Source organism: Pogoniulus pusillus, chromosome 27, assembly GCF_015220805.1.
Source record: "Pogoniulus pusillus isolate bPogPus1 chromosome 27, bPogPus1.pri, whole genome shotgun sequence".
Lineage (NCBI taxonomy): Eukaryota > Metazoa > Chordata > Aves > Piciformes > Lybiidae > Pogoniulus > Pogoniulus pusillus.
In genome coordinates this window covers 7,010,881-7,025,217 of record NC_087290.1, presented here as the reverse complement: position 1 = coordinate 7,025,217, position 14,337 = coordinate 7,010,881, and the positions used below count along the sequence as shown (strand labels likewise).

Genomic DNA, 14,337 nt, shown 5'->3' with positions numbered 1-14,337 from the left:
ACCTGGTGCAAGCAGGCACAATCCCCCTAAGATCACAGAATCACAGAATACCAAGGGTTGGAAGGGACCTCAAAAGATCATCCAGTCTAAGCCCCCTGCCAGAGCAGGATCACCTATACCACTTCACACAGGAATGCATCCAGGCAGGTTCAGTTAAGCTGAACACAGCCACAGACTCCAGTTCTGAGAACAAGCCCCACACTAGAGAGTGATTGGCATTGGAATGGGCTGCCCAGGAAGGTGGTGGAGTCACCATCCCTGGAAGTGTTCAAGCAAAGCCTGGATGAGGCACTTAGTGCCATGGTCTAGATGACTGGATAGGGCTGGGTGCTAGGTTGGACTGGATGAGCTTGGAGGTCTCTTCCAACCTGGTTGATTCTGTAATTCTATGAAAGCAGAACAAGCCCCATGCTGGGGAGAGCAGCACCCAGTAGGTGCCAGCTGAGAACAAGCCCCACGCTGGGGAGAGCAGCACCCAGTAGGTGCTATCTATACATTTAACACGTTGAAGCTTGTTACCTGTGTCACCTGTCTGATGCTTTCTCTGATCAATTCCTCCCACTCCTCTTCTGTCACAAAGAGCTTCAGTTCACGGAGTTGCAGAACCTTCTGGAGAAGCAAACAGGCCTGGGCCTGAAAGAGAAAGGAGGAGAAGAGCCATGAAACTCCACACTCCCTAGGGAAGGCGTTAGCATGGCAAATGCCCTGCTGAAGCACACAGCTAAGCACAGCATCCAGACAATGCCATGCTGCAGATCCTCACCACCAGGTGTGTCTTCTGTTGGAAAACATTCTCTAGAGCCTAACAGAGTCACTCCTCAGGAGTCAGAACATTTGGTTGCATGCACATAGTTGAAAGAGGTCAGAGGAGAGGGGAGAGACCATGCTGCTTCTAGATTTAGGCATTAATAACCAAAATACACTTTAGAGCTGCTCTGAGTGCATTGCTTTCACTTTTCAAAAGCCCTTTTGGTGGCTGCAGCCTTTACCATGCTCTGAGGAATGAGGTAGCCACAAATAAACAAAAATAGAAGGTGGCATCCTAGATTGAAGCTGCTGTTCAGAGCAGCACTCAGCCTTGCCCTGGAGTCAAACTTGCTCATTAAGCCTCTGTGTTAACACAAGAATGAAATGAGTAGCCACTAGAAAGCCAACAGTAGGCTGCAACCTCCTTACAAGTCCTTTTCTACTCCAGAATTCCTGGATGCAGCACTCCAGGTGGGGTCTCAGCAGAGCAGAGTAGAGGGGAAGAATCACCTCCCTCAACCTGCTGGCCACACTTCTCCTGCTGCAGCCCAGGCTCTGCTTGGCTTTCTGGGCTGCAAGTGCACACTGCTGGCTCATGTTGAGCTTCTGGTCCAGGAGCACCCCCAAGTCCCTCTCCTCAGGGTTTCTCTCCAGCCACTCACTGCCCAGCCTGGATTTGTGCTTGGGATTGCCCCAACTCAGGTGCAGGTGCTTGAGAGGCTCTTGAAACACTCTCACAGAGAAGAAGAATACTGTATTCAAAGATGAGAACATTGGAAACTCCAACCAAGAATGTGACCCACAACTGACGCCAGGTGGCCGAAAGGTAGAGAAGTCAGCCTGAGGAGGACATCAGCCTTCCTCCCAAAGACCCCAAAAGATGACCACCAGGTGGCAATGAGCATGTGTAAGGAGGTGGGACAGTATGGAAACGAGTTCTAGGAACTGACTGTAACAACTCCACCTATGCCCAGAACTAACTGCAGTAACCCTACCCTTGTACTGAATAGGTCTGATTTTGTAGCATAAATATTTCCCCTGCACAAGGTGAAGTCGTGCAGGGAGGATGACCTCCCCTTGTCACCCAGTGCTGATTAAACATGCCTCACCTGAGAACACGAGGAGAGGCTGAGGGAGCTGGGATTGGTTAGCCTGGAGAAGAGGAGGCTCAGGGGTGACCTTATTGCTGTCTACAACTACCTGAGGGGTGGTTGTGGCCAGGAGGAGGTTGCTCTCTTCTCTCAGGTGGCCAGCACCAGAACGAGAGGACACAGCCTCAGGCTGCGCCAGGGGAGATTTAGGTTGGAGGTGAGGAGAAAGTTCTTCACTGAGAGAGTCATTGGACACTGGAATGGGCTGCCCGGGGAGGTGGTGGAGTCGCCGTCCCTGGAGCTGTTCAAGGCAGGACTGGACGTGGCACTTGGTGCCATGGTCTAGCCTTGAGCTCTGTGGTAAAGGGTTGGACTTGATGATCTGTGAGGTCTCTTCCAACCCTGATGATATTGTGATACTTTGTGTGTTATGAGGTCTCATTTTTCACTCTGTGTGTGTCACCATACACACACAAAGAACAAAATATTGCCTCTAGCTGCCATCACACAGACTGAAACTGAATGCAGGTATAAATACCTAAAATCATTGGCAATTACATCAAGAGTCAACCTCCAAGGCCAGCAAGAGCTGCTGTTCTTTGTAACCACATGGCAGCTAAACCCACCCTACAAAAAAACCCTGTGAGGAGAGGCTGAGGGAGCTGGGGGTGTGCAGCCTGCAGAAGAGGAGGCTCAGGGCAGAGCTCATTGCTGTCTACAGCTACCTGAAGGGAGGCTGTAGCCAGGTGGAGTTGGGCTCTTCTGCCAGGCAACCAGCAATAGAACAACGGGACACAGTCTCAAGTTGTGGCAGGGGAGGTCTAGGCTGGATGTTAGGAGGAAGTTGTTGGCAGAGTGATTGGCATTGGAATGGGCTGCCCAGGGAGGTGGTGGAGTCGCTGTCCCTGGAGGTGTTGAAGCAAAGCCTGGCTGAGGCACTTAGTGCCATGGTCTGGTTGACTGGGTTGGGCTGGGTGCTAGGTTGGACTGGCTGAGCTTGGAGGTCTCCTCCAACCTGGTTGATTCTATGATTCTACAGAAAACAACTCAGCAGACTTTGTAAAACTCTGGCAAAGACCTCACTGCATTTCACAAACCTCAAGGCAGTCTGGTGACACCCAACCTGCCTTCCAGAGCCACCCTGGGTCCAAAGGAAGCAACCAGTGACAGGACCAGAGGGCATGGTCTGAAGCTGCACCAGGGGAGGTTTAGGTTGGTGTGCTGGTTTGAGGCTAATATTTACTGAGCGAATTGAAACCCTTAGCTGTGAGAAGAAAAACAAAACACAGCAGTAATCTGTAGCCCTCACTTTTCTGCTGAGAAATGCAACTAGTCAAAACATAGAGAAGATGGTCACATCTCACACACTGCTCAGCTCTCATCTGTGACTGTGCCTTCTTTCTGGTGGTCTGGTTTCTGTGCCTGACTCTGCCATTAACTCTCTAATCCACCTAATCCCTCTTTCCTCTAACCTCCTCATCTTTTTCTTTGACCTCTCACCTCAGATCTCCAGATTTATCTAGATGTGGGTTGATCTGGTTATTTCTGAAGGGAGGGAAAGAGGCAGGGGGAAGGGAGCTTGGGTCAGGAGCCCTCCTGGGGACTTTGTTTCTGGGAGGGGGGTTGTGTTTCTGTGTTACTTTTCATTCAAGAAAAGACTGGATGAGGCACTCAGTGCCATGGTCTAGTTGACTGGATAGGGCTGGGTGATAGGTTGGACTGGATGATCTTGGAGGTCTCTTCCAACCTGGTTGATTCTATGATTCTATGCATATCTGCTTGTATATTGTGCTAAGCTGTAAATACAGCTTCATTCTTAATTTCCAGTTTGGCTGAGTTTAGTCTGGGTGATTTCATAAGAGTGGGGGTGGGTAATACCCAAACCATCACAGCTGCTTCCTCACAGAAAGGTGATTAGGCAGCAGAATGGGCTGCCCAGGGAGGTGATGGAGTCACCATCCCTGGAGGTCTTTAAGAAAAGACTGGATGTGGCACTTGGTGGCATGGTTCAGCTGATGTCTTGAGTCATAGGCTGGACTTGATGACCTCAGAGGTCTTTTCCAGTCTCAGTGATTCTGTGAACTGAGAAAACATGTAGCAGGAGACTAGAAAGTGGCCATGTGGTACCCACACTTCTACTGGAGCACCTTTAGGGAACTGTTTGCTGAGGAATTCAAAGTGAGGAAAGAGAAGAAATCTTTGGATCTGCTGAGAGCAAGAAGACCACCCAAAGTTTCAGGCAGTCAAACAGAACACCTCACAAGCTCAAGGAGGTCTGTGTTTCCTATACAACATATTCCAAGCCTCTGGAAGCAACAGGACACTGAACACAGGTCCCCCACTCCAGCACTCACATTTGTGTGACAACAGAGAAATGTCCACCTTGCACCAGGATGGCCAAGGAAGATATCATCCAAATAGAGTAAGCTTTCACTCACCAGCTGAAATCCTGTTCTTTACTGAAGGGAGCAAATGCTCCCTGATGAGACTACGTAAAAGATTTATGTTCACTTAATGAGAGCACCCTGATGCCATATTTGAGGCAGGCAAGCTTAGACAGTCCTTGTAATTATGGGGAGGCCTTGTCTTGCAGAACAAATTATGGCCTGCCTGCCTGCATGCACCAGACGCAGTGGAAAGTCACTGCACTGCAATTACTACACGACCCTCAAAGCAGATGAAAGGTCCTAATTACTTCTGAAAGGCTCGGGCAGGGTCATAAAACTTGAAGGCACCATCTCTTCTTGGACAGTTAGAGAAGCATTCATACTGCCAGTGGGTGCAAAGCACAAAGAAAGGTCCTGTTCAGCTACTCTGATAGTACCTCGGAACTATAAGTTTACTCAAGAGGCAAAGAGAGGACCAGAGGCAGCAGTGCTAAAGGCGTGCTCAGGAATCACACCAGACAGCAGCAAGTGGGAACACTTCAAGCCAGTGAGGAAAAGAACTGGGAAGAAATCAAAGCCATCCAAAGGAACAAGGAGCTGTGGAGACCTGAGACTTGAACGCTGGACTGACTGAAAAGTTCCTGCGTGGGACCCAGGTCTCAGTGAGCACTGAGCTTGAAGAGGATTTTAAACCAAAGGAAATAAACAGAACAACCACCACAGAATATTCTCTTCTATGCAGCATGAATGATGAAGTCAAAGCATGCAGGCATCTGAGGATGCTGGCTGGGGCTATCACTCCTTAGTAATTTTGTCACACTTGTACCCTTCATGCCTCCAGCCCCTATATTAGATTCAAGCAAAGAAAATATGGTTTGAGTTTCACATAATTAAAACACTGCTATTACTGTAGACAACACAATCCTCTGCTTCCTGCCTGCTTTTTAGCCCAATTCAATACTAAGCATGAACAACTTTTCTCATTTGAAAGACTCCAAATGAAATAGAATGAAAGATTTACCTGCTGGCTGAAATAAAACTTGGCTTAAAAATAAATAGCATTTCAGTCAGAGAGCAAACCTGACACTAATAATGACATGGTCCTCAGTGCCCAGCATTGTGCTACTCTGTAAGTTTAAGGTTATCATACTCATCAGACTGGATGTTAGGAAACAGCTCTTCACAACAAGGGTGGTGAGACACCAACTCTCTCAGCCTGTCCTCATAGGAGAGGTGCTCCAGCCCTCTTATCATTCTTGTGGCCCTTCCCTGGACACCATTTCACCTCCCTGGATCACCATTTTCACTGCTGCTGGAATCATAGAATCAGCCAGGTTGGAAGAGACCTCCAAGATCATCCAGTCCAACCTAGCACCCAGCCCTAGCCAATCAACCAGACCATGGCACTAAGTGCCTCAGCCAGGCTTTGCTTCAACACCTCCAGGGACGGTGCCTCCACCACCTCCCTGGGCAGCCCATTCCAATGCCAATCACTCTCTCTGTGAAGAACTTCCTCCTAACATCCAGCCTAGAGCTCCCCCAGCACAACTTGAGACTGTGTCCCCTTGTTCTGTTGCTGCTTGCCTGGCAGAAGAGGCTAACCCCCACCTGGCTACAGCCTCCCTTCAGGTATTGTAGACAGCAATGAGCTCTGCCCTGAGCCTCCTCTTCTGCAGGCTGCACACCCCCAGCTCCCTCAGCCTCTCCATATAGGGTTTGTGTTCCAGGCCCCTCACCAGCTTTGTCACCCTTCTCTGGACACTTTCCAGTACTTAACATCTCTCTTGAACTGAGGAGGCCAGAACTGGACACAGGTCTCAAGGTGTGGCCTGACCAGTGCTGAGTACAGGGGCAGAATAACCTCCCTTGTCCTGCTGGCCACACTGCTCCTAATGCAGGCCAGGATGCCATTGGCTCTCTTGGCCACCTGGGCACACTGCTGCCTCATCTTCAGCTACTATCTACCAGCACCCCCAGGTGCCTTTCCTCCTGGCTGCTTTCCAGCCACTCAGTCCCCAGCCTGTAGTGCTGCTTGGGGTTGTTGTGGCCAAAGTGCAGAACCCTGCACTTGGCCTTGTTAAATCTCATCCCATTGGCCTCTGCCCACCTATCCAGCCTGTCCAGGTCACTCTCTGAAGGGCTCTCCTACCTTCCAACAGATCAACACCTGCCCCTAGCCTGGTGTCATCTGCAAACTTACTGATGCTGGACTCAATCCCTCGTCCAGATCATCAATAAAGATGTTGAACAGGACTGGGCCCAGCACTGATCCTTGGGGAGCACCACTAGTAACTGGCTGCCAACTGGATGTGGCACCATCCACCACCACTCTCTGGAAGTCCAAGAGACAAAAATACACAGGTGGTAATAACAGCAGCCTGGGTGCACTGATGTCTCCCTTCTGGATACAGGCTTACAGCAGTGATGCTCCAGCACAACCCACCCACCGGCGCCTCCGATTCAGTGCCAGCACATCTCGGAGCACAGCAGCTCTCAGTGTGCAGCATTAAGAGTGTTCTAAATCCACAGGGAGATGGCAAAAAAAAAAAAAAAAGAAACCAAACCACAAAATAATTGCACTTGTAGAAATTGTCACCCACCCTTGGAGGCTGCAATCACATGAATCACAGCCTGCGCTCGTGACAAACGCGACCAGGAAAGCCGAGGTGAAACAGTATGTACCAAGAGCATGGGGGACTCTAAACAAGCTTTCTTTGGATATCAAGAAGCAGTCATTTGGTATGTGTTGTTTACAATAAAAAACCTCCAACCACCTCCCCCCAGAATCCAAACCTGTCTCCAGGCCTGCTGGCTATAGAATGAGTTGTCATTGATTACTACGAGGCAGGATGCCCAGAGCACGACAGCAGAAGTCTCTTCCAATCACTGTCAGTGCTTTTGCAAGGAGAAAACAAAAAGCAAGCATGCAAAGTCATGTAGCAAGTGTCAATCTGACCCCTTTTCTGCTCCCACAGTTAAACCACTCTATTTTCACATTTACATTGGGTGTGGGATGGGAAACAAAGGCTCCAGCAGAGCACTTTCAAGGGCTTGCTTTTCATTTCTCTACCACATTTGATTCACACATTTCAGCACTTCTAAGCCTCTAAGCTAGAAGTCTGTTTGCTAATGGGTTGGCAGGCAGGGTCCAAGTTAGAAACAGCCTAGAAGCTTATTCAAAATGTCAAATTATGAGAGGGAAAGGAAAATAAGGGCCACAGGAGTGGAGTACAGCAAATTGACTCTTCAGAAGCAAGTTCAATGTACTATAGAGATGGATGGATGGATGGATGGATGGATGGATGGATAGATGGATGGAGAGAGATGCAAGTTTCTAACCTTCCTTGACACATTCTAAGGGCAGTTCAATGTACTATAGGGATGGATGGATGGAGAGAGAGATGCAAGTTTCTAACCTTCCTTGACACATTCTAAGGGCAGTTCAATGTACTACAGAGATGGATGGATGGATGGATGGATGGAGAAAAAAGATGCAAGTTTCTAACCTTCCTTGACACATTCTAAGGGCAGTTCAATGTACTATAGAGATGGATGGATGGATGGATGGAAAAAAAGAGATGCAAGTTTCTAACCTTCCTTGACACATTCTAAGGGCAGTTCAATGTACTATAGAGATAGATGGATGGATGGATGGATGGAAAAAAAGAGATGCAAGTTTCTAACCTTCCTTGACCCATTCTAAGGGCAGTTCAATGTACTATAGAGATGGATGGATGGATGGATGGATGGAAAAAAAGAGATGCAAGTTTCTAACCTTCCTTGACACATTCTAAGGGCAGTTCAATGTACTATAGGGATGGATGGATGGAGAGAGAGATGCAAGTTTCTAACCTTCCTTGACACATTCTAAGGGCAGTTCAATGTACTATAGAGATGGATGGATGGAAAAAGAGAGATGCAAGTTTCTAACCTTCCTTGACACATTCTAAGGGCAGTTCAATGTACTATAGAGATGGATGGATGGATGGATGGATGGATGGATGGATGGATGGATGGAAAAAAAGAGATGCAAGTTTCTAACCTTCCTTGACACATTCTAAGGGCAGTTCAATGTACTATAGAGATGGATGGAAAAAAAGAGATGCAAGTTTCTAACCTTCCTTGACACATTCTAAGGGCAGTTCAATGTACTATAGAGATGGATGGATGGATGGATGGAAAAAAAGAGATGCAAGTTTCTAACCTTCCTTGACACATTCTAAGGGCAGTTCAATGTACTATAGGGATGGATGGATGGAGAGAGAGATGCAAGTTTCTAACCTTCCTTGACACATTCTAAGGGCAGTTCAATGTACTACAGAGATGGATGGATGGATGGATGGAGAAAAAAGATGCAAGTTTCTAACCTTCCTTGACACATTCTAAGGGCAGTTCAATGTACTATAGAGATGGATGGATGGATGGATGGATGGATGGATGGATGGATGGATGGATGGATGGAAAAAAAGAGATGCAAGTTTCTAACCTTCCTTGACACATTCTAAGGGCAGTTCAATGTACTATAGAGATGGATGGATGGAAAAAGAGAGATGCAAGTTTCTAACCTTCCTCGACACATTCTAAGGGCAGTTCAATGTACTATAGAGATGGATGGATGGATGGATGGAAAAAAAGAGATGCAAGTTTCTAACCTTCCTTGACACATTCTAAGGGCAGTTCAATGTACTACAGAGATAGATGGATGGATGGATGGAGAAAAAGAGATGCAAGTTTCTAACCTTCCTTGACACATTCTAAGGGCAGTTCAATGTACTATAGAGATGGATGGATGGAAAAAGAGAGATGCAAGTTTCTAACCTTCCTCGACACATTCTAAGGGCAGTTCAATGTACTATAGAGATGGATGGATGGAGAAAAAGAGATGCAAGTTTCTAACCTTCCTTGACACATTCTAAGGGCAGTTCAATGTACTACAGAGATAGATGGATGGATGGATGGAGAAAAAGAGATGCAAGTTTCTAACCTTCCTTGACACATTCTAAGGGCAGTTCAATGTACTATAGGGATGGATGGATGGATGGATGGAGAAAAAGAGATGCAAGTTTCTAACCTTCCTTGACCCATTCTAAGGGCAGTTCAATGTACTACAGAGATGGATGGATGGGTGGGTAGATGGAGAGAGAGATATGCAAGTTTCTAACCTTCCTTGACACGTTCTAATCAGAATTCTAAGAGGCTGAGCACTCCCAAGTCTGCAGGCAAGACAACCTTCTTGGCTGAGAACTGTCATGACAAAATTTAACAGAAGACTTAAACTTGTGATACACTTAAAACCCTGGAATTTCACACAGCCTCTTAACCTCAACAGCACCAAGCTGCAAATTCTCTGGGGGAGGTGAGAAGAGGGAGGGAAAGAAAAATGAAATATTCTTTCCAAAGCTAAGGAGAAACAAAACATTATCCTTCAAGATCCTTAGCTGATCAAGCATCAGACTTACTAAACCAGCATTAAACTTCTTGACTTAAAACAGCCAAAACTTATCTGAGGGTTTTAGATGCAAAAAGTGAAGAGAGGTGATTAAAAGACACTCACCAAATCATTTTTCCCTCTATCCACAAGCTATGACTGCAGCATACACACATTCCTCTCTGTTTCAAACTCAAGGGGAAGGAAGGATAAGGAGATACTCTGGCTCTAGAAAACCATTTTTGAGAACAGAAATTCATTTTTCACTTGCTCACTGCTGCTGAAACAAGGTGCACACAAGCAGTGCAGCCAGGGTTCTCCTTAAGCAGCCACCTAAAAGGTTTCAGACTGGAAAGTGCTTCTGCTTTCTGGGCTAAGTAGGACTGTCACAGTGTGGATGGCATCTCTGGCCATGCAGAACTGCACATGCCAGGACATGTGAGCACCTCCAGAACTATTTCTTGGTTTAAAATTTTACTGCCAATGCTCCAAGGCAGTATCATGAATTAGACACCTATTTTTTACCCCAATTTTACTCTGGCCTGGCTGTGCCCTCTGACTAGGAGACCTGAGGCATAACTTTCCTGCACCATGTTCCTGACTGCCTCCTTTGTCCTGCCTGACCCAGGGACACTGCCAGGCTCAGGTGCAGCTCAAAGCTCTGCTATGCTCCACGCTGCAGCACTCAGTATGAGAAGGTTCTCCTGTGCAGAGCTCCTGTCTGCAGGGCCATTGCACACAAGGAAGGTTCTCCTGAGCACAGCTCCTGCCTGCAGGGCCATTGCACACAAGGAAGGTTCTCCTGAGCACAGCTCCTGCCTGCAGGGCCATTGCACACAAGGAAGGTTCTCCTGAGCACAGCTCCTGTCTGCAGGGCCATTGCACACAAGGAAGGTTCTCCTGAGCACAGGTCCTGTCTGCAGGGCCATTGCACACAAGGAAGGTTCTCCTGAGCACAGCTCCTGCCTGCAGGGCCATTGCACACAAGGAAGGTTCTCCTGTGCAGAGCTCCTGTCTGCAGGGCCCATTTCAGACATGGTCAGTGTGGCCACAACAAGGGGTACAGGCTGTGCATGTGGCTCTCAGCAGGAAAGCTGTGCCAACCATCACAATACAGACTCCTGGTGCCTGCAAGCAGTCACAGTGCTTGTGCTGGCCTGGGAAACAGCATGAAAAACTCTTCTGCACAGTCATCTGGTTCAGGAGCTGAAGTCACTGTCTCCTACTTCAATCCAGTGTCTTCAGACTAATCAATTGGCTCTTTCAAGATGCTCTCTTAGCCTTGACAAGGTCCAACATTGCAAGCAAAACATGAGCAGGATGAAATTTGGCCAGCACAGAAATTGTCCTGCCAGATGCCACTTTTCATGTCTGCAAATCTGCCCTCCTACCTCCAAGCACAAACGAGACATAACCACACAGCAGAAATTAACACTCACCAGAAACTCCCACTCAAGAACCACCACCCTCTGCTCCTTCACCTTCCCTGTGCATCACACATCATGCTTTGGAGCAGTAAGGAGTTTCCTCCTAGCCCTCCCTCAGACTGGCCTTGCCAAAAAAACACCAGCTAGGAGATTTATGAGCCCAGGAACAAAACTCTCTTTGCCAAAAGGTGATCAAAACAACTGATATTTTACAGCTTGCATTAAGTTCCTGCAGCAAAATGGAGAAGAATTTTGCTAAGCTAGTTAATTACAACATGTAAAAAGCATTCAAGTGACACCTAAATCATCTTTTACAACCTTGGATAAGAAAAGCAATCTTAGCCAGAGCACTCCCATCCAATATCCTAGGTCATCCAGCTCTTGCAATTTTCAGTGGTATAGAAGATGCCAACCTGAGCCTGCTACCCAGCTTTGTGCAGAGCAGACTGGACCTGGGCTTCCTTTAACAGACTCACAGAATGGTTAAGGTTGGAAAAGACCTTCCTCATTAAAAAGGCAGATTTCCACAGATAAAGCAGGATGCTTCCCATCCAGAAACCTTTACACACAACAGCTTGCAAATTAGCACACTGAAAATAACTGTCACACCTGAGACACATTTTGCTCACTTGCTCATCATCATGTAGCTGATCTCCTGAGGTCTTTTGAGTGCAAAATAAAACTACCACTGAACTCTGTTGGGATTGTGACTTTTTTTTTATGTTAACCTCTACTTCTCTCAAGCAGCCAGCAGCCTTCTCTCTAGCTAGTTTCTAAGCAAGCCAAACAGTAGTTTGCCAACACGAGGGTTTGTGTGTCCTCTTAAGCCACTGGAACAAATGATCTGAAGTAATTCCTAGCATGGGTCAGCTTCCCACAGTGGAGAAAATAGAAATCAATCACCTGCTCATCACTTGTCAGGCAGCAAGGAGATTGAGTCTCTCACCTCCATAAGAGAAGCTCAACACCAGGAATGGTGGAGATCTCTTGCTAGGACACCTGCAAGCAGGGGAACACCACAGGATGTGGTGCTACTCTCAGACCTTGGTCCCCATGTTGGAAACTCTGCTTTTGAATTTCAGGTTTTACTACCTTGCTTACTGAAAAAAAAGGACAAAGCTTCTTGGAAGACAGGAATGGAGACAAAACTGACTGTGAAGAAATGAACTGACTGTGAAAAAAGACCACACCTCAAGTACTGTGGCCAATTTTGGTCACCAGAGTACAGGTAGGACATTGAGGTGCCGGAGCAGGTGTAGAGAAGGGTGACGAGACTGGGCAGAGGTCTGGCAAACATGAACGATGTGGAGCAGCTGAAGGAGCTGGGAGTGTTTAGTCTGGAGAAGAGGAGGCTGAAAGGGGACCTTATTGCCCTCTACGACTACCTAAAAGGAGGTTTTAGTGAGGCTGGAGCTGCTCTCTTCTCCCCTATTACTAATGATAGGACAAGAGGAAATGGCCTCAAGTTGCCTCAGGGGAGGTTTAGGTTGGCTGTTGGGAGGAAGTTCTTTGCTGAGCAGGTGGTCAGGCACTGGCACAGGCTGCCCAGGGAGGTGGTGGAGTCACCATCCCTGGAGGTGTTTAAAAGGAGAGTGGCTGTGGTGCTTGAGGCTATGGTCTGGTGATGAAGGATGCTGGGATGAAGGTTGGCCTGGCTGATCCTTTCCAACCATAGTGATTCACAGTGATTAGATGTTGTGCTGAGGGGCTTGGTTTAGTCAAGGACTTGTCAGTGTGAAACTAAGGATTGGACTGGAGGAGCTTGAAGGTCTTTTCCAATCTAAGAAATTCTGTGATTCTGTGAAATCTTCATCTTTCTACCCCTTCTGCTGACTACTCTGTCCTCTTTATTTTTATTAGCCCTCATAAACCTCTTTACCCATGGCTCAGATGTGCTGCTTTAAGCAGCAGCAATGAGGAGTTAAGTAATCTATACAATTCTCCTGCTATTCCCAAGGCTCTGGACAGCAGCTGTCACATTGATCAGAGGAACTGTTAACTTCATTTTGTTGCTCCTGAGTACTTGTCTGTACTACAGAAAGTTTTATCACATTAGCTATGCTGACACTTCCTCCTCCACAACATGCAAACAGCTATTGCAAGATGCAAGCACTTAAACCACCACTGCTCAGCCTAGCTGAAGAGGTGGAATGAGCTACATCCTAAGGAAACTACCCTTATATAATGCAGCTGCACCTATGTGAATTACCTTCAGCCCTAGCAGGTAAAATCAGTCACTGTCTTTAATGACAAAGGCATCAGGATGGTTTTATAAGTGTACCTGAGCCAGCAGAAAACCCAGGGCCAGCCCTCAGACACTGGAGCAGCCTACCCACACGCAGTGCAGGGCACAGATCTGCTGTTCACTTAGACACAGATTTCTCCATGCCCTAAACCATCATTGCTCCAGTTGTTTAATCAGGGTCTCTGCAAATCACATCCTTCCTGTTACTGCTGAGGAGGGGGCTTCTTCCATGCTTGGTTCCTCTGCAAACAGTGTTCTGGAGGATGTTCTTGTCAGAGCACTGACATCCTGTATTGCCTAACCAGAGAAGCCCATTTGTGAGTGACTGCTCATTGCAAGGGGACAATTTTAGACTGGATATTAGGAAAAACTTCTTCACTGCAAGAGTGGTCAGGCACTGGAACAGGCTGCCCAAGGAGGTGATGGACTCACTGTCCCTGGAGGTGTTCAAGAAGTGTCTGGACATGGTTTAATGGCCACGGAGGTGTTGAGTTGTTGGTTGGACTCCATGACTTGAGGACTTTTCCAACCAAAACAATTCTATGGTTCTACGATTTGTGCCCAACAGAAGTGAGTACACTACAGCTGCTTCCTTCAGCACTGCTCTGTGGTTGAACATCCCACAGCCTTGTCAAGGCTAGCTGAGAAATAAAGGGGGGGAAATCATTAAAAAAATACTTTGAAATTATTAAAATCAAAGCTCCCTCCCCTCCAGTCACCACAACCTAACAAGTGACAGAAAAATGTTGCTAGATTTTTAAGACAGTAGAGATGAGTCAGGGCACACATGGAGAAGATTAGAAGGCAGTGAAGGGGAAAAGGATTTGGGGGTCCTTGCTGATGGGAGGTTGACCATGAGCCAGTAACGTGCTCTTGTGGACAGGAGGGGCAATGCCTTCTGGGTGTATTAGAAGGGCTGTGGCCAGTAGGTCAAGAGAGGTTCTCTTGCTCCTCTACTCTGCACTGGTGAGGCCACATCTGGAGTTCTGTGTTCAGTTCTGGGTCCCCAAGT

General features: G+C 47.3%; 1 protein-coding gene across 1 annotated transcript in view; it reads right to left on the bottom strand.

The window, feature by feature from the left end:
• Positions 1-14,337, bottom strand: part of MYBBP1A (MYB binding protein 1a) — a 72,513-nt gene that overhangs the window by 19,230 nt on the left and 38,946 nt on the right. Inside the window, exon 24 of the mRNA XM_064166483.1 lies at positions 520-633. Within this exon, the coding sequence (XP_064022553.1) occupies positions 520-633 (114 nt within the window). The remainder of the gene's footprint in view (positions 1-519; positions 634-14,337) is intronic.